This window comes from Enhydra lutris, unplaced genomic scaffold, assembly GCF_002288905.1.
Source record: "Enhydra lutris kenyoni isolate GAN:26980312 unplaced genomic scaffold, ASM228890v2 scaffoldscaffold11, whole genome shotgun sequence".
NCBI lineage: Eukaryota > Metazoa > Chordata > Mammalia > Carnivora > Mustelidae > Enhydra > Enhydra lutris.
The window spans coordinates 27711111-27738879 of NW_019154095.1; the positions used below are offsets into that span (position 1 = coordinate 27711111).

Below are 27769 nucleotides of genomic sequence, written 5' to 3' on the forward strand. Positions count from 1 at the left end.
CTCAGCCCCCGTTTGTACTTGGAAGGTGGCGAGGACGTGAAGGAAGAGTTCCTTAAAGACGATGAGTTTTTTGGGATCAGGCGCACGTAGTTGATGGGTGGGAGGGTAGGAAGAGGGGGCCGAGGGAGAGAAAGGACAAGCCAGTGTCCTTGGTGCTGCCCGCGTGGGACAGCAGGGCAGATGTGTCGGATCAGGATTGACTCTGTTATTTGCTACAAGAAGAGGGAGAAAGACCAAAGATACAGCATAGGGTGGCATTGGTCTAAGAGGAAGCGTGTTGTGTCCAGGTCAGACTTGGTGTGAGGTAACGGGACACTCTGGAATAGGTTTTGTAGACGCTGAGAGAGACGGCAAGACTGAAGATGGGGACTCGGGACAGATGTAAACTTGGCAGTTTCTACCATGAACTAACGTTGGAATCCACTGGAGAAGATAATAACAAAAAGGGACAGAGAGTCCGCAGGGGTATTTCCTGGGGAGAGGGAAGGAGGAAGCAGAGGCGGGTGGAGGGGACCATTACCAGGGCAGTGTTACTGAGAGCGCAGGAGGGAAGGATTTTTAGGAGGCAGGACAGCGAATGGAGGTTTGGTGGCCAAGCAGATGAGGGAGATGTGGAACGGGACTTTGGGACTCAGAGATTGGCTTGGAGACCATGGGTTCTGTATCCTAATGTGGATGGATGCCAGACTACAGAGAGGATGTGTGTGAACACACACACACGGATTTGGCCAGCGAAGAAAGAGGGGAGTCTGAGGAAGGATGAAGAGTGGTAGCTAAAGGGAAGGCTGGGGGAGTGAGGGACAGTGGTCTTGAAGAGGGACAGAGGAGCTGGGGCAGTGTCGCAGCAGTGGAAGGGGACGGAGCCATTCTCCGGAAAGTACAGTGCCCTCAGGAGGGAAGGGAGCTCCAGAGGAATGAAGAGTTCAATCCACATGCAGACTTTCTGGCAGCAGCGTTTTGCGTGGGTTGGTGGCGGAGGAGTGGAGGATGTCTGTGTGTCTTACAGAAAATAAATGTGTTTTGCTTGCTTTCTTGCTTGTCTCTTTTTTTTTTTTTTTTAATATTTGGCATATTATTTGGATACAATGCCTTGTCATCTTTGGGAATAATAAAATTAGGACATTAGATCATTTGAAATCATCAGTATTGCAAAATATCCTGTTTCATGAGCCATAAAATGTCATTTACCTAAAACTGAGCTCACAGTAAGAGAGAAAAGTCAACAAAATCTTAACCTGTTTGTCTTATGTTTTGGTTTATGGCAGAAGTTTCTGATTAGTTGGAAGAGGAACTAACCATTCATTATGTTAGAGTTCGGTCAGCTGGGAAGGGAGGGGGTGGAGAAGAGCCCCAGAGCCCCCCCCCCCCCCCCCCCCCCCCGGGACCTTGGGGATTCTCTGTTTTCTCTCGCGACATGGGGATCACTGGTGTCTCAACTGCAATTATAGCTGGTCATGTGTTGGGAACGATTGCAACTAATGAATTTCCTGTATTGAAAAGAAGTAGACATGATGTAACAGGCACTTACTCTACAGTTTTTGGATAAATATGGAATACTACTTATGTTTTCTTACAAGAACTTAAGTTGAACATGAACCCAACTCAGAGATGTCAAGTATTCAGATTTCTGTGCGTAAATGTCGGGTTAGACTCTCTCTCACTGAGAGAGAGGAGTTACTTGTTACACGACTCTGTTTTGTTTTAAAAGAAAAATAGTTTTCAAAGCTCCTTGGATTTTAAATTCCGTCATGTCCCATGTTTTCTGTGACCAAAGTTAAATGATTTTTTTTTCCGTTATTCCCTTGGCAGTCATGTTAGCCCTTCATGTTTTATGTTCATGACATTACTTAAAATTGTTGTAGACTTTATACTCGGACACGATTCCGGAAGACGCCTTTCCTGGGAAGCTGATCCTGCAGGTGTCTGCTACAGATGCGGACATCCGCTCCAACGCGGAAATGACTTACACGTTGTTTGGTCCAGGCGCAGAAAAATTCAAACTAAATCCAGACACAGGTAAAGATGGGGCTTTGCAAAATTAACTATGTTCCAGTAAAGTCATCTCATATATGTGGGTGGTTTTAGGTCCCATGTAAAATTTGAAATTACATTCTGTTCCTATAAAATGTACTCTGATACTACAAAATTGGCATCTTTTAGAAATCTACACAGCAATGTGCCGTGTAAAATTTGAGATAAAAAATTTAAAAAAGATTAAAAAAAATTAACATCACCTACTTGAACCAAGGATTTAAAATTGAGATTAGTATCAACTTCTTTTTTTAAAAAATAGTTCAAAAATTTAAGTATCTCTCAAACTTTCTGCTTTATTTTGTATATAGTTTGTTTTCTGCAATTCGTGGGCATAAATTATTTAGCATACTCCTTAAAATGATTAGTAGTATTCTATTTGTATTTAAATCTTTAAAACTGTTTACCCTCTTATAATTTGTATTTTATTAAAATTACAGTTTTCTGGCAGCTTCCCCCGCCCCAGAACTAATTGTAAACATATGAAGCTATGAGTCAGTTTAAAAATATTTTAGATTTGGTAAATTAAGTAGTGCTTTTTTTTCTTCTTCTGTTTTTGTGATATTATGTATAATCTGAGAGGCGCTGGCCTCAAAATCTTTGTGCGTTGAAGAGCTGGCAGCCGGCAGGGTCTGGAAACCTAGCTCTCCCTGGGCTCCTGCAGTTGTTGACTCCTGTCACTGATACCACTGTGCCTCCCCAGTTCTGTCATCGTAAGAGAAAAGGGGGAGAAATGGTAAGATGTGCATTTGCAGTTCACATCTTAGCATTTCAAATGAGTCCGTTTACTTCTGTTTGTTTTTAGGTGAACTGAAAACATTAGCCCCTCTTGATCGTGAGGAGCAAGCAATTTATAACCTCCTGGTCAAGGCCACAGACGGAGGGGGCCGATTCTGTCAGGCTAATCTTGTGCTCACATTAGAAGACGTGAACGATAATGCCCCCGAGTTCTCCGCCAACCCATACGCCATCACCGTGTTTGAGAACACAGAGCCTGGGACACTGCTGACCAGGGTGCAGGCCACGGATGCGGACGCAGGTACTGTCTAGGTGATGCTTTTTGTCTTTAAGACGTGCTCGAGGATTACAGGGACCTCTGTCCAAAACACATCCCAAATTCAGCCTCTTTGACTTTACCTTAAGCATATCGAATAACTTGTATTATTTAATTTCTCAGCTTTAAAAGTGGAATGGAATCTTTAGAATAATGAATTTTTTTTTTTTTTTTTAAGATTTTATTTATTAGAGAGATCACAAGCAGGCAGAGAGGCAGGCAGAGAGAGAGGAGGAAGCGGGCTCCTCGCCGAGCAGAGGGCCTGATGTGGGGCTCGATCCCAGGACTGTGGGATCACAACCTGAGCTGAAGGCAGAGGCTTAACTCACTGAGCCACTCAGGTGCCCCATGAATCCATTTTTTAATGAATATTTGAAGTCCCCAAATTGTGCCCCATGTACTTAACTATTGTAGGACATCTGTGGTGTCCCTAAAATTATGGTTAGTGACTATATTAACTGATCTTCGTATCCATTTGAATTAATGAAGTGAGGTGTTATGTTGTGAATAAACCATTAGTACCACAGAGATGTTAATGTGGAAACAGAGCAGAAGCAAGTGTTACATTGGTATAGTTTAACAGACCTTTCATAATTTTATGGAGAGTACAATCCTCTAGGACACATGTTTATAACATTTGCATAGCAGAGAATAAAAATAATTTCTTAAGTCGTACTAGTACTGAAGAATTAGAGCAATAACAAAAATGTTGCTTCTCAGATCTTTGACTTCATTTAAAAAGCGCTGCTGGGTATTCTAGCACACATTCCTGTAGAGCATCGTCTTAAAAAGCCAGGTGACTATGAAATCATGTTTAAGTTAGTAAATTGGTTTTTTGTTTTTTTTTTTTTTAAGATTTATTTATTTATTTATTTGACAGAGATCACAAGTAGGCAGAGAGGCAGGCAGAGAGAGAGAGTAGGAAGCAGGCTCCCTGCAGAACAGAGAGTTCGATGCGGGGCTCGATCCCAGGACCCCGGGACCATGACCCGAGCTGAAGGCAGAGGCTTTAACCCACTGAGCCACCCAGGCGCCCCTAAGTTAGTAAATTGTTAATGAAAACGTTTGCTTTTTAAAGGTGATAGTCATAAGAATGTCTAAGTAATGTGTATTAGCGTTTTCCCTTTTAAAAATATGCTACATGTTTTCTCAAAAAATTTAAATTTCTCAAAATAAAAGTCTTACATATGGTCCTGTATCACCAGGACTGAATCAGAAGATCTCCTACTCACTGATCGACTCGGCTGATGGGCAGTTCTCCATTAGTGAATTATCTGGAATCATTCAGTTAGAAAAGCCCTTGGATAGAGAACAGCAGGCCGTGTACACCCTGATTTTGAAAGCCACGGATCAAGGTTTGCCAAGGAGGTTGACTGCAACGGGCACTGTCGTTGTGTCGGTTTTGGACATAAATGACAACCCACCTGTGTTCGAATACCGTGAATACGGTGCCACCGTGTCTGAGGACATTCTCATCGGAGTAGAAGTTCTTCAAGTGTATGCGGCCAGCCGGGATATTGAAGCAAATGCAGAAATCACTTACTCGATAATAAGTGGAAATGAACATGGAAAATTCAGCATAGATTCTAAAACAGGTAACCTACCCTGTGAATGAGAGGAGGCCCTTTATTCTGCCCCAAAGGCTAGCTCCCCCAGCACTTTACCTCCTACAAAGAGATCAGAAATCGGCTGTGGCTACTCTGAAAAGATAAAACTTGAGTTTTCTTTGTGTTGTTACTTTAAGTGGGATTCAGAGTGGTTTAGACCTTTAAGTGGAAAATTAAAGAATCACACTCTAGTGATCTAGTCAAGATGGCATAAAGATAAAGAGTAGAAGATAGAAGAGGATCTTGCGTAATAGTCCCTTGCTCTCTCCCAAAGCGAGCCCATGTGAAAGTAGCTTCTTATGCAAAACAGTGGTTTCGACCTCTTTGATCTTAGTTTCCACAGGGGGCATCTGATAATTCATTAAAATTGACGTTTTCATTATGCTAGTTATATAGAATAGCCGAAGTCCTTTGAATCAAACTGAGTGGCGGCTATCGCCAAGGTCAAGAGTCCAAGTAGCTAGTGACTCTTGCTGCGTAAACACTTTTGTTGTTTTGTTAACCGTGGTCTGCATCCGCTCTAAGTCTTCAAACCTTGTAAAAAGTCACTCCTTTAAAACCGCATTTAATTGTGTGTGACTGTTTGAGATGAAGAGTAGGAGTGTGATGATGCTGTTTAAAAACTTTTTTTTTAAAGATTTTATTTATTTATTTGACAGAGATCACAGGTAGGCAGAGAGGCAGGCAGAGACAGAGGGGAAGCAGGCTCCCCGCTGTGCAGAGAGCCAGATGTGGGGCTCAATCCCACGACCCTGAGATCATGACCTGAGCAAAGGCTTAACCCATTGAGCCACCCAGGCACCCTAAAAACGTTTTTTAATGCATATCATAGAATTACTGTTTTTAGGGCTCCTTCCTAGGATGGACTATAAAGAAGGGTGTTGTATTCTGTTTTGTTTTTTTTAAAGATTTTTATTTACTTATTTGAGAGCATGAGAGGGGAGAAGGTCAGAGGGAGAAGTAGACTCCCCGTGGAGCTAGGAGCCTGATGTGGAACTCAGTCCTGGGACTCCGGGATCATGACCTGAGCTAAAGGCAGCCACTTAACCGACTGAGCCACCCAGGCGCCCTAAAGAAGGGGGGTGTTATGTTAAATCAAAAAGTGATTTTTTTTTTTTTTTTAGTGACAGGATGTGAATAGTTATTCTGAAGATTAAAAAAAAAGATGTACATTTCTTTAAAAGAAAAACATCTATGAGAAGGAAAAGGAAAATAAAAGCCGAAGAGTTTTTCCTTTTTATGTTATTAGAGGGATGTCTGTAGTAAACTATGTTTTGGAAGAGAGAAGAAATATAAATCACTTTCTAGTGGGATGTGGGTAGTGTTGACTAGGGAAGCAATTTAAATATCACAGAGAAATAAATGAGCATTCCTGAGTGGGCAGATTCATAATTTGTAATTGCTAAGTTAAAATACTAGAAAACCTGCATAAATGATAAGCAAACTTTTGGGGCAGAAATGGTTTGTGTAGAAGTGTGTTCCCGTCACGGTGGGAGGAAGTGGTAGCACTTAAAAGTCCTGAAAGTCATTTTGTTTTCCGTCTAGGGGCCATATTTATCATTGAGAATCTGGATTATGAAAGCTCTCATGAATATTACCTGACTGTCGAGGCCACTGATGGAGGCACGCCTTCCTTAAGTGATGTTGCAACCGTGAACATTAATGTAACCGATATCAATGACAACTCCCCTATGTTCAGCCAAGACACCTACACGGCAGTGATCAGTGAGGACGCCCTTCTCGAGCAGTCTGTCATCACGGTGTGTCTCTTCTCTACCATGTTCTTCTTCTGGATCTTTGCAGGAAATTTCGGAGGATCAGTGGTGTTTTTGTTGTGGCCTTACTCGAAAATAATTGGAAGATGTGGAAATGTCTTTTGTTATCCCAGTCAGTTACTAAGTCTGTTGTAAATTACTGCTTTATAACAGCTAGCTATTGGTATCAGAAATGGGCTTAGTAGACTCCTGCCCCTTCCTTAGCTGTCTCCTAAGCAGGAGTCTAATGTTTTCTAGGTTATGGCTGATGACGCCGATGGACCTTCAAACAGCCACATCCGCTATTCGATTATAGATGGTAACCAAGGAAGTCCGTTTACGATTGACCCTACCAGGGGAGAAGTGAAAGTGACCAAGCTTCTGGACCGGGAAACAGTATGTGCAAAAGTTTGGTTTAAATTGTTTACAAATCACCAAATCAGTACATACAAGTTCCTTGTGCTCATGTCTATCACATGATGGGAAGTATGGGAAGGGTAGAACCAGTCTTGTTCAGGCACTGACAAGCAAGGTACAAACACTTGAAAAGCAATTCCAGTAGGGAAATCTCAAGAGTGTAAGAGATGTGTTTCATATGGATAGAAGTTTAAATAATAAAGGTTTATCTTCAGGAAGAAACTACTCTTGGCTCCATTGTTTGGAGACACTTCATGGAGCCAGTCACTAGGTTTTCAATAATGGCAGAGACTCAGAAAACCATGGTCGTTGAGAGAAGGAGAGGCCCTGTGAGGAACTTCGTCAACAGAGACATGGGGACAGGAGGATGTGTGTAGTATTCAGGTGACTGTATTGGGCTGTATTGGAGTAGAGGAATCCTACCAAGAAGTGAGGGACACAGTAGAATGGTGTGCGAGGAACACATTCGAGGCTCAGACTGGATGCTGCAAGCGCAGGGGTTAGTGAGCAGTTACGAGCCCAGGTGTAACTCTCGAAGGAGACCGGTGGGAAGGTGAGTGCCACGGTAGGTGTGAGTGGTGGTTAGCCTGTGAGCCTCCAGCAAGGCAGGCAGACCAGCCCGCATTACTGTACCATGAGGCAACAGGAGCCCGGTTGGCAGTTGCCGTGACAAGCGAGTGAGAAGGCAAATGTGGAGACTCCGTGAGGGAGAAATCTGAATCTGCACAGCTCAGATAAGGCCCTGCGTGGGAAGTAGCCGCGTCCGAGATGGCGGTTGTCATCCGCCATCTGGGCCTGGGGACTGCCCTCCCAGAGCCAGTCGTGAGGCCGTTGACTCTGCCCTGGGAGGAGAGGCAGTGGCCTATGGGGTTTGATGTGTTGAGTTTTGGAGGAGAGTGGCTTATGTAAGGAGAAATTTTCAGCCAGTATTTGGAGATTTTACTCAAACTTAAGAAATGTGAAAGCTGGAAATACAGATATGGCTCAGGCCTCTGGAAAGGATGATAGAGGCAGTTTGAGGTAGTGAGTTAGTATGAGCAACTGGGGAGAGGAAAACCATGCTGTACCTCCGTCCCTCTGTCCCTCCATTCACATGCTCAGGGAGCTGCCTGGAGAGGTCACAAAGTCCAGAAGTGAATTAAAAGGACATTGGTGGGGGCGCCTGGGTGGCTCAGTGGGTTAAGCCGCTGCCTTCGGCTCAGGTCATGATCCCAGTTCCTGGGTTTAAGCCATGCATCGGGCTTTCTGCTCAGCAGGGAGCCTGCTTCCTCCTCTCTCTCTGCCTGCCTCTCTGCCTACTTGTGATTTCTCTCTGACAAATAAATAAATAAAATCTTAAAAAAAAAAAAAGGACATTGGTGACTGTGGAGTATAGTTTTAGAACACTAGCGGGTAGAACTAAGATGAGAGGGATCTGGGAATACAGTGATGAGCTACCTCATTCAAATCTCAGTTCTTCCATTCCTTTTGCGACCTGTTACTGTTGAGCAGGGACTTTGCAAGAGCTTAGGAAGCCCGACTGTTAGGCTTACGGTTGCCATGCTGCTGGCTGAACAGATTTGAGTGTTTGTGACTGACGTGCCTGTCCGCTCCTTTAATGCACTGATGTTCAGGACAATGGCGTGTGGTGTGTCCCAGGCTGTTTGCCCTTTTCTGTTGGGGCACCCTGCAGGACTCCTATTCTGCAGAACATACTCTGGGGTTTAGCCCACTTTCTGGCATCTCCCACCTCTCCCTCTGGAAGAGAGCTTCACAGGGGCCTGCCCTCGAACAGAATCCACCTCACTTGATGTAGTTTCCCTTGTAGGGAGGGGGTCACAAAGAACTCACCCTAAGGGATTTGGACAGGGGACTGTAATCTGAGTGTAAAAGGGATGGGGGAGAGTGATCTGGAGTGTCCTGAGGTGTTGAAGATGAGGAAACCCTCGGGGTCAGAAGATGGCTTCCCTCGGCTTCCGGCAGACAGTCCCATTTGGGCCTTAGAGAAAGCTGCCATCCCTCTTACTACGAGTGCAACAGCCTTCCAGCTCTGTTAGTTTTTCTCATTGTATTACTTCTCTGTTACAAGTTCCATTAATCTGTTATTTATTAAAGTGGGAATGCTTTCATGGAATGAGGAGGTCTAGAGTGCATCAGAAACTCTAACCACCAGTGGTCGCTTCTGTTGAGCGCACACATTCCGATGTGTAGGTATTTGCAGCGTGTTTGTCGTCGTTCGGAGAATTGCCCGCATACAAGACACGGCACGTGAGGACGGTTACTCAGGTCTGCCCTTCCAGGCTGCCGGTCTGCGTCTGATGAAACCCTGTGTTTGGGCCTTGTGAAGTGGACATGTGTTCTCTCTGTCTGGCCTCCGAACAGATTTCAGGTTACACACTGACGGTTCAGGCATCAGACAGTGGCAGTCCGCCCCGGGTCAACACGACCACCGTGAACATCGACGTTTCAGATGTCAATGACAATGCCCCGGTCTTCTCCAAGGAAAACTACAGCGTCATCATCCAGGTAATCTCGGGGATGTTAGAGGGCTCATCGAACACCTGCCTTTGGAAATGAGCTCTTCTTTCGGCCTCAGTTTGTTGGAAATAGCTTTCTTTCCCAAAAACTACTTTTTAGAAAAACAGGGAGAGTAAAATCCGTCTGTCAGTACTACAAAATGAGCGTTTTCAAGATAGAGCTAAGCTTTTCTCTCTTCTTTTTGTGCTTTGCTTTTTAAGACATTCTCACTGGCTTGATCCTTAATCTTATTTTCTGCTGTCCTGTATTGGAGAGGCGTCAGAGACTCTCATCCACGTCTTCCCGACTCCATCCCCCTCGCACTCCTCCCCATGCATCCTTTCCTCTCAGGCTTGCCCTCCCCAAGCCCCCACCGCTCCCTTCGCCCCTCCCCCTCCACATCACTGCCCCCACCCGCACCCCGTCTTCTCTGTCCTGTGCTGTGGGACACAGCAACGCTTTGTGTTCTGTTTACTTCATGTCACAGAAAACCTGCCTGTGTCTCATACCACATAGATTCGGTCTTGTTGAAAGTCGTGTGTCTTTTGGTCCTTGTATCCTACAGGAAAATAAGCCGGTGGGTTTCAGCGTGCTGCGGCTGGTTGTGACCGACAGGGACTCCTCGCATAATGGCCCGCCCTTCTTCTTTACTGTCGTGAGTGGGAATGAGGACGGGTCCTTCGAAGTAAACCAGCAAGGGGTCCTGCTGACGTCAGCTGCCATAAAGAGGAAGGAGAAAGATCGTTACCTCCTGCACGTTAAGGTATGAAAGTCTTTCTGATTTTGTTGTGGATTCCTAGAGGAGCGCTCCTTTGGAAGCTGTCTCCTTGTGTGTGAACAGCTTACGTTTCATGAGAAAACAAAATGAGTAGAATTGTGGGGGTTTTTTGTTTGTTTTGGGGCTTCTTTGCCATACCTTTGTTTTGATCCCAGTGCGCACTGAGGGGGTCTCATTTATTCATTTGGTTACTTCATAGACCTTGACGGAGCTAAGCTTCCTTACGAGTTAGCAAAAAGGCTGTGAAGAAATATTCCTAGATAGGCTTCTTATATAGAGAAATAAGTATCTAGTCATTGGTAATTTTTTGAAACATGTACAGTGTAAATATATTTTAGTAAGAAATTGTAAACAAAGACAAAGGTGTTTTTGGTTTTGTTTTAATTTTCTCACAGGTGGCAGATAATGGAAAGCCTCCGTTGTCATCTTTGACATATGTTGACATCCGGGTCATTGAGGAGAGCGTCTATCCACCTGCGATCTTGCCACTAGAGATTTTCATTACGGCTTTTGGAGAGGAATACTCAGGTGGCGTCATTGGGAAGATTCACGCCACAGACCAAGACGTGTATGACACTTTAACCTACAGTCTGGATCCCCAAATGGACAAGCTCTTCTCTGTTTCCAGCACCGGCGGTAAGCTGATAGCCCACAAAAAGCTGGACGTGGGGCAGTACCTCCTCAACGTCAGCGTCACCGACGGGAGATTTACGACGGTGGCGGACATCACTGTGCACATCCGGCAGGTGACACAGGAGATGCTGAACCACAGCATCACACTCCGCTTCGCCAATCTCACTCCGGAGGAGTTTGTTGGGGACTACTGGCGCAACTTCCAGCGGGCTTTGCGGAACATCTTGGGGGTGAGGAGGAACGACGTACAGATGGTCAGTTTGCAGCCCTCTGAGCCTCCTCCACATCTGGATGTCCTGCTTTTCGTGGAGAAATCGGGTAGCGCCCCCATTTCAACCAAGCAGCTCCTGCACAAGATTAATTCTTCTGTGACGGATATTGAGGAAATCATTGGTGTCAGAATACTGGACGTATTCCAGAAGCTCTGTGCAGGACTGGATTGCCCATGGAAATTCTGTGATGAGAAGGTGACCATGGATGAAAACATCGTGTCAACGCATAGCACAGCCAGACTGAGTTTTGTGACCCCGCGCCACCACCGAACAGCCGTGTGTCTCTGCACAGGTAACACATACAAGTCCCTGACAGCGGGGGGTACAGATCATTCCATGGGCAACCTTTGAAGTCTACACAGTAACGATCGTTTTCCTGAAATTCCTGTTAATGAGTTTCCCCTCCCCCTCTGTTTTTTAAACAAAGAGGGAAAATGCCCACTTGTCCATCGTGGATGTGAAGACAGTCCGTGCCCTGAGGGATCTGAGTGTGTCCCGGATCCAGGAGACAACAGATACTCCTGCGCCTGCCCGGGTGGCAAGTTTGGTCCGTGCCCGGGTAAGAGTTCAGTGATGAAGCATGCTTCTTTTATAGAGGTCACTTTTTCTTGCCATCGTTCTCTTTATTGGAGTTGACAGATGTAAAGCGCATTGATTATAACAAGTCAGGCTTACAGATGAATCGAGAGCAGTAGTCACTTCTCCGTTCTCTACGTGTAACAGCTCACTGCTGAGTTACTAGTGACGCTCTTCCTTCTCTCTGATTGTGCTCGTGCCGACATTAACAGTCCCATGTGTACATACTCAGAGTGGTTTTCCCCACATTCTCTTTACTAAAAAAAAAAGAAAAACTGGACTCACCACCTCTCAGAGTCTCCTGCTTGGTTTTCTGTGGCTTAACATCTGTTGTGGGCATCTTCCCAAGTCCATGCCCATAAACCTAATGCTTCTGAGGGGCTGGATCATTTTTTGTCAGCTTTGTCCTTAATAATAAATGAGCTTGAGGTTGTGAAGATGTTTTCTCGTTTTAAAAACGAATCCTTTTCTACACTTAATCATGGTGACGCACTGAGGAATGGACAGAATTATTGAGTCATTCCGTTGTAGTTCTGAAACTAATACAACATTGTATGTTAATTGTACTTTAATTTTTTAAAAAAGTACTTTATACATAGAGCCTTTATTGGCGCTTTTTAAAACTAGGATTTACTACGTCAAAGATTAACTACATTTTTAATTTTTAAATATTGCTATTATGTTAGTTTTCCAGAAAGTCACACCAGTTCCTTACTTACAGTCCTTTGTGACTGTCTGCCCATTCTCTTGTCAGTATAAGGTTTTCAATTAAAAAACAAATTCCCCCATCCAGTAGACATGAAATGATAGCTAATTATTTTAGTTTGCATTGCTCCAGCTTCCTGTGAAAGTTTTATTTATTCCTACTAGCATTTCCTCTCTTGGACTGGCCTGTTCCTATTCTTTACTTGCCTGTCGGGATTATTTGTGTCTTGTTTTCAGTGTGTAGAACATTCCGTGTGCTGTGAGCATGAACGTTACCTCCATCCCACTATTACTGGTGTTTTGATTTGTTTACAGTGTCTCTTGTCATTTTGAAATTTAATTTTTGTCAGTTCTGTGTAATTTTACATAACCATTTCTACCTCTGCAGAGTGATATTCATCATTTTTGGAGACTGGGGATTATACTTTGCTTGAAAAGTTTCCCCAGACCACCATAGCTGTGTGAATATTTTCTTCAATTGTCTTCTAATAATTTTGTATTGAACCTTTTTATATTTAGATCTTTTGTTGTTTTAGAATTCGTTTCTCTCTGACATAGTAGTCCAGTCCTCTTCCAAAAGAAATCCAGTTATGCTATGCTCTTTATTAAAGCAAATAAGCATTTTCCATTGAATTGAATTTTATAATGTTGTAACCTTAGCTAAAAACTTGGATCACTGTTGGGGGGAAATCTGACTTTTATAAATATGCTTCAACTTGGTTCTGATTCATGTTTTCCTCTTCATGATTCAGGGAGTTCATCGGTCACATTTACTGGAAACAGCTTTGTGAAGTACCGTCTAATGGAAAATGAAAACAGACTGGAGATGAAGCTGACCATGAGACTCAGAACGTACTCCGCTCACGCGGTCGTGATGTACGCCCGCGGGACTGACTACAGCATCTTAGAGGTACGTTTTTGTACCTGAAGACTTTAAAAACACGAAATTCTGTTTTATGTTCATGTTGTCCATTTTTGGGGAAAAAAATTAAGGGACATGGTTTTATTCCACACTTAAATAGTTCCTTGATACCTCTCTAAGTTTTCAACTTTGGGGCTAAAAAGCTCTTTTTGCTCTCCCATAATACAGAGATTGACTTCTGTTTCTCACAGTGTCTTTAGGTCACGTGACAGTTAACATTCACACTCTCAGTGGTATTACATCTTACTAATGTTATAGAGATAGTTTATAGAGAGCATTCGTAACTGCCTAAAGTGCTAATCATTTTTTTTTTTTTAATTCATGATTCACTTTTGATTTTACCTGATGCTATTTTTGGTTGTTATTCGGTTAACAGCTAATTGTGGGTGATTTCCATGATGCTTTTCGGAGGTGTACTTGGCACTTGAACTTGTGTTAGGTTCATTTTTACTCTCCGGGCACTGATGAGACGAGCGTGTGTTCTGCAGTGCTTAAAGGCAGTCTCACTCACTTTTCCCTTCAGTTGCTAAACGTACCTCTCCTCTGGATGTTTGATCAGAGTTCCTCGTGGACGATCCTGCAAGAGTAATGTGAATGGTAATTGTCTTTGTCACAGATTCATAATGGAAGGCTGCAGTACAAGTTTGACTGTGGAAGTGGTCCTGGCATCGTGTCTGTTCAGAGCATTCAAGTCAACGATGGGCTGTGGCATGCCGTGTCTCTAGAAGTGAATGGAAACTATGCTAGGTTGGTTCTAGACCAAGTTCATACTGCATCAGGCACAGCCCCCGGGACCCTGAAAACCCTAAACCTGGATAATCATGTGTTTTTCGGTGGCCACATCCGTCAGCAAGGCACCAGGCACGGGAGAAGCCCCCAAGTCGGGAACGGTTTCCGGGGCTGTATGGACTCCATCTATTTGAACGGGCAGGAGCTCCCTCTGAATAACAAACCGAGAAGCTATGCACACATTGAAGAATGGGTGGACGTCTCTCCTGGGTGCTTACTAACAGCTACCGAAGACTGTTCCAGCAACCCTTGCCAGAACGGGGGCATTTGCCACCCATCTCCTGCTGGAGGTAGGCCTCGCACGCTAGTCATCTTCAGAGCGCTACACGTGGAGACACTTGGGATGAGCCTCAGGTCTTTCTCTTTCCCCTTCCCATGCGAACGATGGTGTCGGATCCTGCAGTCAGTGTTGGAACTGAGGGAAACCAGAGCAGGGCTGGACTCAGGATTATTCCGCCCCAAGTCAGGCTTCAGAACCTCCTCCTTGTTCGGCACCAGGAACCACTGGTGAACCACAGCTGACTCTGCCCTCTTCTTCCCTGTGGTGTTTATTTTGCACAGTCTTCTTCCAGTCACATCGGGACTGAGAACTGTGCACTCTGTCCTTCCGAAGAGCCCCCTTAGGTCTGATGGCTCAGCTTCTAGGGACTGCTAGTCTTGCTACAAATGGGGTTTGGTTTTCCAGAATGCCTCGAACCCCCTTGGAGTGTAACCAGTCCTGTCCCGAAGCCTCAGAGTAGTAGAGTACTCCGTGGCGTTTGTTAACCTGGCCCCTTTTTGTTCCCTTCCCAGTAATAGATGCTGTGAAAGGACAGGACAGTCACGGTGCCTGATCAGTAGAGCTGTGTGTGATGAATGGAGCAAAAATGAGAATGGCGCTTCAGTGGGATTTCAGAGGATTTGGCTTTGTGTTATTCTGGGGGCATGTTTGTGCATACCCTACGCATGCAAAGAACAGGCCAGGTTATCCCCACAAAAGGACGCCGCATGAAGGCTTATCCTGTGTTCATGTTCCATGTCCACATCAGGTCAGCAGGGACACCGTCCTCGTTGACTCAGGGATGGGACTGAGAGAAGCATTTTCTTGAAACGGGCTACTGTGATTCCTATAGCAGCAGGAGGATGAGAGCGTGGTGCCACACACAGGCTCATAAAGCTTCTGCCTCAGAGTATCGCGTCTTTGGCTAGAGAAGCTCTCACAGCCGTGCCCACCTTCAGAGGCAGCGGGGCAGTGCAGTCCTGCCCCAAGGACAGTTGGAAAAAGTCTATCACATGAGCTGTCCCATGTCACAGTCTTTGCAAGAAATCTGACATTCTTTATGCTCGTTTGGACACATACGACAGTCCCCTTCCCCGATGGTAGCTCATAGTCTCCCGAGTGCTTTCACGTTACTATCACAGCCTTTAAAAGTTTGGGAGCTGCGAATAAACGGGGATGTGTTCGGTCGTAAGTGCTCTCAGTCCGCACGGTCACTCAAAGAAGGGACTTTTTCTTTGCCGTCTGTGCTTGGCCCGCAAGTTCTGATTAACTGAAGCTAATTATGGGTTCCCTCTGCAGCTCTTCTAGTTTGTTTTTACCAACAGTGGAAGTGAGATATTGTTGATACTGTACCCAGAGAGAATGGGAATTGTACGAACTTCTGCGGGTCTCTCACGGTTGTTAACAAGGGCGTCTCTTAAAAGTAAAAACCAGTATTATACTAAGATAGATTTTTTGAGTTATTGAATGAGCTTCTCCCCTCTCGCACCTACAGGTTATTACTGCAAGTGCAGCGCCCTGTACGTTGGGGCGTCCTGTGAGCTGAGCGTTAACCCGTGCTCCTCCAACCCGTGCCTTTACGGCGGCACATGCATCGTGGACAACGGGGACTTTGTGTGTCAGTGCAGAGGCTTATACACCGGTCAGAGGTCAGTGTAGCTCTCGGGATCAAAGTCCTGGAAATGCCTCCTTTTGTTCCCTATTGTGTTGTCCTTTGCAGTACAAGTGTGACACTGATGCCTCTGTCCCTCTCCTCCCGCAGGTGCCAGCTTAGCCCCTACTGCAAGGACGAGCCCTGCAAAAACGGGGGCACGTGCTTTGACAGTTTGGATGGTGCTGTCTGCCAGTGTGATTCGGGTTTTAGGGGAGAAAGGTAACTGGCTTCTTCTAGCACCTGTGTTTGCACCTCTCCGTCTTGTCACATCCATTCGCAGACGTAGCAGAGCTCTGTTCATGTGGGGCAACACTGCTTTAGAATCTCACGTTCTACACCCTTAGGTCTTTGCAGCTGTTATCCTTTCACTCTTTAAAATACGGAGCAGGTAACTGCAAGGTCGTGCTTGAAAATGCCTACTTCCGTACGTGAGAGATCTTTACGAACAAGATCTTTACGCTCACAGGCAGGACGCGGTGGGGAGCGGTAGTTCTGTTACGGCAGACGCACCTGGAGTTGTTACCTGTCTTTTCAGTGGGACAACAGTGACCCCTCTTCAGAATATGTCATAACTCACGTTTATCTAGTATCTAGCAGCTGTTTTCTGCGGGAGGAAAATGGGGCACAGAGGGGCTCGTGGTACATCTTGAAAGAGGCAGGCGTTTCAGTGTTGCCCTTTCACTGTTCGGTTTACCAAGACACTGCACGTTGACTGTCAGTGCCTCCCGCCCCCCTGAGGTGTGCCCTGTCCGTCCTGTGGGCAGGCTGTGCACGCGAGCTGCCGGTGGCTGTCTGCCGACGCTTCTGCTTCAGCGGTGGTTGGAGTAGTGAGTTTTGCCATCAGTCACATGGTCTTAGTTCCTTTTTAAGATTTTATTTGACTGAGAGAGGGAACACAAGAATGGGGAGCGGGAGAGGGAGAAGCAGGCTTCCCCCTGAGCAGGGAGCCTGATGCGGGGCTTGATCCCGGGACCCTGGGATCATGACCCTGAGCTGAAGACAGACACTTAACGACTGAGCCACCCAGGCGCCCTGTGGTCTTAGTTCTTAAACTGACTTTCCTAATTCAAGTCAGCTGATGATATATTTGACAAAAATGTCTCAACTGTTGACTGGCAGTTGAGTACAGGGAAGGGCGGCAGATATATTTTATAAAAGTGGGGGGGTGGCTTTGAGAAGTGTCGGGCACATCTGCGCAGGCCCCCGTTTGGAAAGGCAGAGGAGGTGGAGCGGCCTGGGAATGTTGGGTCAGGTGAAGGGATGTGGGAGGTTTTCAGCAGGAGAAATGTTTTAAAATGGAAAATTTCTAACCTTTCGCATTTTTTATGCAACCATCCTATTTCTGAACAGGAAGATTTTCTTAGAGATCTAAGCTAGCCTTTTAGAACAGCTTCCAGCATGCCATTTATCCAGTGTGCATTCTGAACAAAGAGAATGAGACACAGACTGAATGCTTAGCCGATGGGTTTGGTTTAACCATCTGTGGCAGCCTAAAAAAAAAAAAAAGGCACTTAAATACAGCGTGATGTCATGCATCTCTCCCCGAGGTACCCAGTGTAGACTCACGTGACTAATTACTCCATGAGGGGTTTTTTTTCGTTGTAATAACTTGCTGGTAGCGTTTTTTGGGTGGTTACTCATGCTGTTGTGTTTGTGTTCAGTCCCTGGGCTCTGGGAACTAGGGGGGCTGGCCTGTTGAGACGTGTGTGGCAAGTGTCTGTCCTCGTTCTTGGCAGGTGTCAGAGTGACGTTGACGAGTGTGCCGCCAGCCCCTGTCGCAACGGGGCGCTGTGTGAGAACACACACGGCTCCTACCACTGCAACTGCAGCCGTGAGTACCGGGGCCGACACTGTGAGGACGCCACACCCAATCAGTACGTGTCCACTCCGTGGAACATTGGCCTGGCCGAGGGGATAGGCATTCTCGTCTTTATAACGGGGATCTTCCTGCTGGTGGGGCTGTTTGTCCTCTGCCGCAAGATAGTCAGTCGGAAGAAGAAGCACCAGGCCGAACCCGAAGACAAGCACCTGGGCCCGAGCGCCGCTTTCTTGCAAAGACCGTATTTTGATGCCAAGCTCAATAAGAACATTTACTCAGACATACCACCCCAGGTGCCTGTCCGTCCTATCTCCTACACTCCAAGCATTCCAAGCGACTCTAGGAACAACCTGGACCGCAATTCCTTTGAAGGATCTGCCATCCCGGAGCATCCGGAGTTCAGCACCTTTAACCCCGAGGCTGTGCACGGACACCGGAAAGCCGTGGCTGTCTGCAGCGTGGCTCCAAACTTGCCGCCCCCGCCGCCCTCAAACTCCCCGTCGGACAGTGACTCCATACAGAAGCCCAGCTGGGACTTCGACTACGACAGTAAGCATGGCCCTTTGCACCTGCATCAAATGTCACTGAGCTGAACCGTGACCTTGTACCTTCTGCCAGAGCAGCCGGTGGGCCCGGTCTCGTGGTGGAGCCCATGGCAGGGATCAGTGCGCTGGGGCTCCCAGACCTGGGGGTGTGATGTGAGGTGCTTGTCGTGGCCGAGAGCCATGGTGGTGATAGTCTGTCAATCAAGGACCTCACACTGATATTCAGGAGAGAGCATCTCTTTCTTGGATGGATATGGGCTCTCAGGATTTGGGGGGCTTATTAGGACAAATTAGGAAGAGTATTTGTATGATGGATTTTTTTTTTTTTTTTTAAGATTTTTATTTTTATTTGACAGAGACCACAAGCAGAGAGGCAGGCAGAGAGAGAAAGGGAAGCAGGCTCCATGCTGAGCAGAGAGCCCGACGCAGAATTCGATCCCAGGATCCTGGGATCATGACCTGAGCCAAAGGCAGAGGCTTAAACCCACTGAGCCGCCCAGGCACCCCTGTATGATGGATGTTTTAAAAAGGGAAGCATAGTATTTGTAACTGCAGTCTGTATCGTTTGATGCTTTAAAAATGGCTTTTTAAGAGGAGGTTTTAATTCCCTATACTGTCTCATGATCTCCGCAGGTGGGTTTATGGAGACTTTTTCTGTTCTGGGAATCTGCGAGAATACTTGCAGGTTTGAAGGTTTTCAGTTTTTCAGTCGCTTCCCGCATTTTCTTTCGGTTGCTCCTGTAGGCCGGCAGGCTCAGGCAGTGTTCGGGTGTGCTTGCCTGTGTGAGGACTCAGCAGCGAGCCAGGCAGAGGCCTCACCCTCCTGGAGTTGACCATTGTCCTCTCCTCTTCCTTTTTAGCTAAAGTCGTGGACCTCGATCCCTGTCTGTCCAAGAAACCCCTGGAGGAAAAGCCTTCACATCCATACAGCGCTCGGGAAAGCCTGTCAGAGGTGCAGTCCCTCAGCTCCTTCCAGTCTGAGTCCTGCGATGACAATGGTGAGTAAAGAGTCTGAAACGCCACGCAGGCTTGCTTGCCGCGCTGTGGGCATGGCGTTGCGTGTGGAGTGTCGTGGGTGTGCCCAGGGCGCTTGTGGAGGCTCCGACTGTTCACGTCCCACTCGGGACCACCAGTCACAGCCCCTTGTACAACTTGCATGAGCGTCTGCAGCGGGGAGAATATTTCAGACGTTCCTAATGGGGTAGGTCTTTGCACTGCCGCAACCGGTCGGAAATAGGGAAGAAAACATACTTAACTGAGAGATTTTTTCTGATTGGGTTTTTTTTTTTTTTTTTTCCCACAATAGTAAATGTTCTAGAGGTTGTGTGGGGTTTTAAAAAAATGCTTGCAGCAGCTTTCTTGACCACAGCCCCCCACCCACCCTCCTCCTGCTGCACCCCTGGGAGGCGATGTGGTAGTCGGAATGTTCAGCTCCGGGAGCTCCTTCACTATTACAAGGTTTTATTTGTCTCTTCCCCCAACTCCCCTGCGGCCCCAGCTCCCATTTGGATCAGAGCGTACTGACTGAGAGCACAGTTTAAGAGACTGCTAGTAAGTCTGATTATATTTCTAATGAAGAAAGTTTGACAATGGGATCTTTGATGCCAGTTCTGTTGATCTGATTTCTCTAGGTAAACTGCACCAGTAATCAGCTTTGCCATGGTAACACAGAGCAGTAGAGAAAATGGTCAATATTCAGTAATAAAATAGTTGTTAGTAGAAATTTTTGCAGCTCAGAATTAGTAAGTTTGACTATTTTTTTTTTTGCATAAAAATGTAATGTATTTAGCCATTTCAAATATTTGGTGGAAGGAATTAACCCATTATTATTAATTTCTAAACCCAGAGTAATAGTTCATAATATATTTCAGTCTTTTCCCAAAGTAAAGATGGCCACAAGTTTACTCCATTCATTTCTGATTTCAAGCATCTTATGTGTCAGATCAGAGTTCACCTGTGTTTATTACTTATTACTTAGTGACAGAGTCTATGAGCATAGCTTTGCTTATTAAACCAACAGAACGAATTCTTTCTTCCATTAGGTTTAATTTAAAACATTAGTGTTGCCAGTTTATGTAATTTATATTTTGGTTCCTCAAATGCTCTTCATAAATAAATTTCAGAATCTTGTCAGTGTTTTCCTCAGAACATCATTCTTCTTAATACTGCTAACGGCTTTTAATAAACTGTGGCCCATCAGTTACAAAAGTTAATTGCTGGAAAATTTAGCATGAGAAAGAAAACATATCCAGGAGTGTTTGTATTTTATCAGTCAGAAAGTCCGGATAAAGAACGTGGACTTAAATTATATTTTTAGTTTTCTGAGGCTTTCATAACAGATCCCCACGAAGGTGGTGGCTAAATACAAGGTAAATTTATCATCTTACAGTTCTGTAGTTTAGAAATCCCACCGTAGGTCAGTGGGCTCACATGGAAGTGTTGGCAGGGCCGCTGTGTTTCTGCCCCCTCTAGAGGAGAACCTGCTCCCTGACCTTTCCCAGCTTCTAGAAGCTGGTCTCCTTGCAAAGACAGTATTGCCTCTCTCCATGGCCATTCTTCTGTAGTCCTCGCTCCCTCCACCCACTACAGACCATTTAGGAAAATCTCCCCATCTCCAGACCTTTAATCATACCAGCAAAGTCAGTCCCTTTGCCAGGGATGGTAACATATTCACCGTCTCCCAGGATTAGATGTGGACATCTTGGAGGGCCATTGTTCAGCTTACCACATGCACGCATGTTTATCTTGGCGTAGATACTTTAAAACAATCTGATCTATAAATAAAAGGGAATTTACCTAGGAAACAGCCAGGCAGACAGTCTGCATTTCTCTGCTGGTATGTTAGCTCCCCAGCTGTTAGCCTGTCTGCAAAAAAAAGATAAGAAATTTGTAGTTGGGAGTACATAGAACAGAATTAAAGCCAGTTTTGTATTTATATTACATATTTTATCTTATTATGTAATACTAAATTTTTCTTGGAAGGTACAAATTCATTAAATAAACCCAGAAAATTGGCTTAGCAAGCACTTTACTGTTTAAATGTGAAGTCTTTTGCCCATGAGATGTTTAAATAAGGATTGTTTTGTCATGACTAGATCTGTAAATGAGAAAACTTAGAGCTAAAATATGTCTTAAATTATAGTATAGTGTGCTTACTTTAGCCCTTTGATTAATAACGACTGCGTATAGCTTGATTAGAAAAATACCTAAGATACATAATAGCAAGACTATAGGGGTCATGCATAATTACGTGTTATGTTAAAGTTTTCACATTTTTAAATTAGGAGGTAGAAATTATATAAAGAAATCCTATTTCATGCACTATTTTCTAACTGAAGATTTTCCTAATTTACTCCTTTTGTACCTTTTTACAAGCTTCCATAGTGACTGTAATACACCTTGTCAACGCTGTCGTTGACACGGTGAATGAAGAAGGTATAGTCACAATACGTGTGCTGTGTGTTTGTGTTTATAGTCCCTGCCACAGAGAATCCTGTGCTTTCGCCTGTTGTAGTGTATAAAAACAAAAGTGTGTGGTTTTGAGGGGGTTGAGTACTTCTGTGCATGGTGTGTATGTATACTCGTAATCCAGATATGTTGCAAAAATATCCTTACGTAATGTTACGTCTTTGTCACTCTTTGCCACTCGTCGTGAATTTATATAGACATCAGAAGTGACCTGTGGAATCTTGACGGCTTGGCTTTACATGACATGGTATTAAGAAGCTTAGTAGTTACATTCTAGCTGAACATTTCTTTTTTTCAATCTTCTTCATAGGGATAACACTAGCACACAGCTTTTATAATTACCTGAGTGTGATTAAGGATAATGATAGAACATGGCAGAAAGTAATTATTTTCATTATATGGTGTAGTGAAAATTAATATGAAGCTTTATCTCTGTTTAAAATTCTCTGAAAGGGCATTGATCAGCACCTAACGTTACTTTAAATTAAATAAGCCCTTTATTAATGCACTGAAGTAGGAGTAATCACATGTAAATTGCACAGCCTAGTAGCTTTTAAATTGTAAATCCCATCTCCGGGAGGGCTTAGAATTTACCTTTCTCTACACAATCAAGAGTGCATTACCCTTAGGGGATCGTAGGGTGTGTTTTTAAGATTGAGTTGAGAGGATGGTTTCAGGATAGGGCAGCCCAGGCAGAAGGTTGTAACTCCCCAAGAACAAGTACTGTGTCTTGGGCAATGGTAAGGTGATCTGTATTTTGTCTAGTGGATTTTAGTTATAAATATTGATGGAATTTTAGAAAGCAGAACTTAAAACCATTCTTTCATGGGCTTTCCTTCACTGAAAAGTAATAGAAACTGTATTTAAAGTTGACCGCTTGCTTGAATTTTAAGAATCTAGTGCCTCTGGAGTAACAGGTGGTCAAGTCCTCTCTTCAAGAAATTACATTTTTGTAGACTTTAGAAACAATTCTGTAGTTACACATTGACTAAATACTGGCTTATTTTGTAGCGTCCCCATGGTCGGTTCACTTTTAGCTTTAAATTCCTAGAAGAGAACCACCAGTCCAGACCTCTTTGCTCCAGATTTCTTTATTTATTACATGGGTTTTCCGGAACAATTGTACAATGCATGGAAAGCATTGGTTTTGTTCAGAAAAGCTCTGAAATGACTATTTCTACTGTGATTACTACTTTCCAAGAATAAGAATCATGACAATAGCTAAGAGTTTGGGCTGGACCTACATTATCTGATTTAATCCTTCTAGTAAAGGGATTTCCACTCCCCTTTCAAAGATAAGAACCTGAAGCTTAGCCCAGGTAAGCAACCTGCCCAGGGCAGTGGCCCTAACTAAACTGGGATTTACATCTCCTTTTGTAGCCTGCAGCCTCAGTGCCGGAGTTCTGTGTATGAAACAGGAGCGTGAAGGAGCTAGTGGCTTTGCAGTTCTGGGGTGCGGGCAGGAGTCTGCACAGCCCATGCTCTCTCCTGGGAGAAGGGAACAATGGGAATATCAAGTCACGTTCAGAATGGGCAGGGTTTGTAGAGAGTTTCTTCTGTCCATTCATGAGTCCCTACAATAGTGAATTTGTCTGAATGTAACATACATTTGAGGGCTGTACTGTGCTGTGAAGTGTGTCTTACGTAACTTTGGATGTATTTGGATTGTGTTATCATACTGTTCAGTATCACGAAGGTGTCCTTTAAGTTCCCTCTCAATTTACGTGTTATTGGAGCTTATAGACTGTTCCTAACCAAATTGGGTGTGTTCAGGTTCAGATAGCCAGAAAAAAGAAAAAGAAAGTAAACTCATGTTGAGTTCCCTGGCAGAGTTCATCATCCCAGTCTTTTCCTCTCCTCCCCTGTCCCATTTCATTTGTGCCGCGTGCATTTCTCAGCCATTTGGACCTTCCGGGGAGCAGGGCTCCGAGGCTGGTCCATGGCTGGCTGGGCCTTGATAAACAGTGGGCATTGTATTATGTACTGATCGTGATTGCCTTTCCAGCCATCTTTCTGTTTTAATTGTAAATATTTTCTTTTCTCTCTACTCTGCCACCAAAAGAGTCTTTGGCTGCTCCTGACCTCAGCAAATCAAGAGGTGACTTATGCATGCCAGTTGTTCGTTGAAACTCACTAAAAAATCTGGTAAAGGTTTGCCCCGCGGCTGACTTGCCTCACTTGTCCGCTCCGTGGGCGCCGCGGTAACTGAGGCCAGAGCTGTCTGTGCTGCATTCTAAACCCGTCGCCTCGCTGGCGTGTCCGAAGAGTTCCGTAATCTCCGGGGCGGGGGGAGCATCCCCATATCGGGGGGTTTCTAAAAAAAAAATATATAGTCCAAAATGATTCTTTGTCCTTGTAAAAGTAACAAAAACTGGGTGTTGTAATCGATCCAAACTTGGGCTGTTTTTCAGTTTGGGTTGCATTTTGCTTGACTTGGAAGCATGCTTTGTTATGTACCTTTATTAATGTCTGTAAAGGAATTTTATTTTGTAATGTTAGCATGTCACTGTGTCCTGAGCCTGAACTGATCCCCTTCGGATAGAGCAGTGGGTCTTGAAGGGCTGATGGGAAGCGCTTGTTGGAAAGTACCTGTCCTTCAGATGCCGGCACACTGCTTCTGTTCAGACTTGTTTGCTTTCCTTGAAAGTTAGGCATCTACGTGAAACTGTAGGTCCCCCTTTTGGAACTAGAGCCTAGTTCAGAGAGGTTGTCAAAACTCGGTCAGGGTGAGGGGGGCAGCGGGAGGCCCTCAAAGCATTGAGCAGAGGTTTCCGCAGGGAGGAACCCGTGGGAAGCCTTTGCGTTTGTTCTACACTGAGCTCTTTGTGCACTGGCACAGACAGCGGGGAGGAAAGGCACTGAAATCTGTTCTCTCTCCTACCAAGGCTATCACTGGGATACGTCGGATTGGATGCCGAGCGTTCCTCTGCCAGATATACAAGAATTTCCCAATTACGAGGTCATTGACGAGCAGACCCCACTCTACTCAGCAGATCCGAATGCCATCGACACAGACTATTACCCCGGAGGCTACGACATCGAGAGCGATTTCCCACCGCCACCAGAAGACTTCCCCGCGCCTGACGAACTGCCGCCCTTGCCTCCGGAATTCAGCGACCAGTTCGAGTCCATACACCCTCCCAGAGACATGCCCGCCGCGGGCAGTCTGGGCTCCTCCTCGCGAAACCGGCAGAGGTTCCACTTGAATCAGTACCTGCCCAATTTCTACCCCGTCGATATGTCTGAACCTCAAAAACCAGGCGCCGGCGAGAACAGTCCGTGCAGAGAACCCTATGCCCCCTTCCCTCCAGGGTACCCCAGAAACTTTGACGCCCCGCCCACAGAAACCATGCCCCTGTCCGTGTACGCCTCCACGGCCTCCTGCTCTGACGTGTCGGCGTGCTGTGACGTGGAGTCGGAGGTCATGATGAGTGACTACGAGAGCGGGGAGGACGGTCACTTCGAGGAGGTGACGGTGCCCCCGCTGGATGCGCAGCAACACACGCAGGTGTGACGCTCAGCCTCCCCCCAAAGTGCCTGGACCCGAACGAACCTGGAGCTGGTTCTGTACGTGATCTTCCGCATCGTTCTCCGCAGCAGTGCTTCAGCGCTTTTCTTTCCTTTTCTTCTTTTTGGGTGAGCTACGATGGGCATGGCTGCACTGAGTCACGCACCTCTGGACAAGTTCGCCCTTTCTGGTGTCCAAACCTACTGTAACGGGAGGAGGTTTCCTTTGGCCGTGCCATTTCTGAACCTCTGTCTGCATTTACATGTGTCTGTTAAAATAATGAAAAAATCAGTCCTATCACCTTGTTAGCATGATTCATGTATTTATATAGATTTGATTATTTTAATTTTCTTTTTTTGTAAATTTTATGTACAGATTTGATTTCTCATAGTTTTAACTAGGTTTTTCAATATACTTGGTGCATTTGTTTTTGACCGAAATTTGGTGGTGTTAGCGTCATTACCTAGCACCCTGATTTTTTAATATAACCAGGGTTTCATTATATGTCCTCTTCCACTGAAGTACGACATTTCATTAAGACATTTCAATATAGTCTTTGATTTCTAGCTGTACATAGGAGGAGGAAAGATCTTCCACATGGACATGTCTTCAATGAGTTACTGTATTTTAGAATTATAAACATTTTTCATTACTGGAAAGTGTAATGGGGACCTTCATTACAAAACCATCACGACACAACCAAAACCATCACGACACAGTTTTTATAGTGTCTGTATATTTGTGATGCAACGGTCATGTAAAGGTTTTTACTGAAAACTACCATTAGCCAGTCTTTCTTACTGACAATAAATTATTAATAAAATACTTTAGCGTTACTGCCTGTTTTTCCTGTGTTTAGACCCTTGTTTAGGATTTAAAGAGGAGTTGACAGAGAACCCGGGACGGTGTAGAGAACTTAGGGTTTTGGGGCCTTCGATGTGAAGGGCCCAGATGCCAAACCAGGTGGTACTTACAGATGTAGCCACTAGGTGGCAGTACACGGCCGCATGAGCCTGCTCAGAGTTCCAGGTGTAAGCCCAAGACCCTGCTCTTTTCTGTGTTTTCCAACTAAAACTTCAAGAAAACTCTCCTTTATACATTTTCTCAGTATTTGTTGGGTATCGTTTAAAGGCTTCTATGGTCTTCACCTCTGACTTTATCAAAAAGTATAAAGCATTTTATCTTCTGTAATCGAGGAACACCTACTTGTGTATGATTTAGTCTGAAACCAAGAAGCTATTTGCCATGTGGATACAGTGAAATTGGTACTTAGTACCTGCCCTGTGTCCTATGACATGCAGGACAGATTCAGGCGCTCTCAGAACTTCAGAAAGCTACTTTCTTCAAGTAAATGAAGTAAATGCCTTCTTTGCTTTACCAGAGGAGAGCAGGTGCATAGTCTGAACATCAGACTGGCTCTGATAACAGAAACAGCACCCTCATACCTTCTGCTGTATCCAGGTGCAACTCGGAGCAGTTTCCTGTTTCCCTGTTCATATGTTTATGTTTATGTTAGGCTTCTGGGGTCACTAATTTTTTTAGGAATTGCGTATTAATGCCGCATGATGTTCAAGGAAGACCTTGTAACTGTTAACCCACCTCCATGTAGTTAAACCCTGACTTTTGGATTAATGCACATACAGGGTTCGCACTGTTTTGGTGGTGGTAACACTGCTGCGCTAAGTGTAGAACATGATGTTTATTTCCATTTACCTTGCTACTTTCCCTTTTTCTGAAACAGTTGCCTTAATTTTTCTTTTACTTTTCAAAATCTGAAGCTATTTCATTAATTTATCCAAAAGAATTTTTTGGTCACCTACTGTATGTGATTGTTCACAAAAGGACAAAAACCCCTACCTTGTCTGCTCCCTGTCACGGCATATACACCGTGGTGTGCGGGGGAGGGGAGGCTGCTGAAAACCACAGGTGCGCGATGCGCTGCGTGGGGTGAGGAGTGGGGTGAGGCCCAGGCTCCTCCCTGCCGCCCCGAGGGCTGTGCGGTCAGCGTCTGGATGCGAGGAAGCTTTGGTTGAACGCTGGGAAATCCTGCTCTGTCTCCTCCTCCTGTGAGTTGGTTTCTGTGAAATATAAAGTAGTCAGGAACTGGATCATCTTCGCAAAATTAGCCTGAATTCCTATTGAGTTTTCAGTGACTTCATAGACATCTAGCAGTTAGGTTTGTAATCTGTCAGACCTGGAAAACTACCCCAGCGCCCATCCACCACCCCCAGCCTTGCTCCAGTTCCGGGTTCCCCTCCACTGGCCACCTCCACCTTCTCCCAGCTCACTGACTCCGCTCTGTAACCTTCTGAAGGTCAACGTGGGCTGCTCGTTCTGTTTTGCAGACTGGCGTGGACTTTCTGATCGCTCTTCATCAGAAGCATTAGGTTTAGTTTCAATTAGTGCACCAGCTGAGAGTAAGTTATTTGTCAGAATTTCATTTCCTCACGGCAGTTCACTGCCTCTTCTGCAAACAGAATGA

The 27769-nt window shown here is 45.1% G+C and overlaps 1 protein-coding gene across 1 annotated transcript in view; it reads left to right on the top strand.

Moving 5' to 3' along the window:
* LOC111144511 (FAT atypical cadherin 1) overlaps positions 1-26110 on the top strand; it is a 117524-nt gene extending 91414 nt beyond the window's left edge. The window contains exons 11-26 of the mRNA XM_022498823.1: positions 1863-2016; positions 2837-3070; positions 4291-4680; positions 6238-6452; positions 6705-6842; positions 9225-9368; positions 9925-10122; positions 10533-11334; positions 11470-11601; positions 13076-13233; positions 13862-14324; positions 15789-15942; positions 16056-16166; positions 17684-18315; positions 19172-19309; positions 24665-26110. Of these exons, the coding sequence (XP_022354531.1) occupies positions 1863-2016; positions 2837-3070; positions 4291-4680; positions 6238-6452; positions 6705-6842; positions 9225-9368; positions 9925-10122; positions 10533-11334; positions 11470-11601; positions 13076-13233; positions 13862-14324; positions 15789-15942; positions 16056-16166; positions 17684-18315; positions 19172-19309; positions 24665-25293 (4692 nt within the window). The 3' untranslated portion in view covers positions 25294-26110. The remainder of the gene's footprint in view (positions 1-1862; positions 2017-2836; positions 3071-4290; positions 4681-6237; positions 6453-6704; positions 6843-9224; positions 9369-9924; positions 10123-10532; positions 11335-11469; positions 11602-13075; positions 13234-13861; positions 14325-15788; positions 15943-16055; positions 16167-17683; positions 18316-19171; positions 19310-24664) is intronic.
* Positions 26111-27769: the final 1659 nt, after the last annotated feature.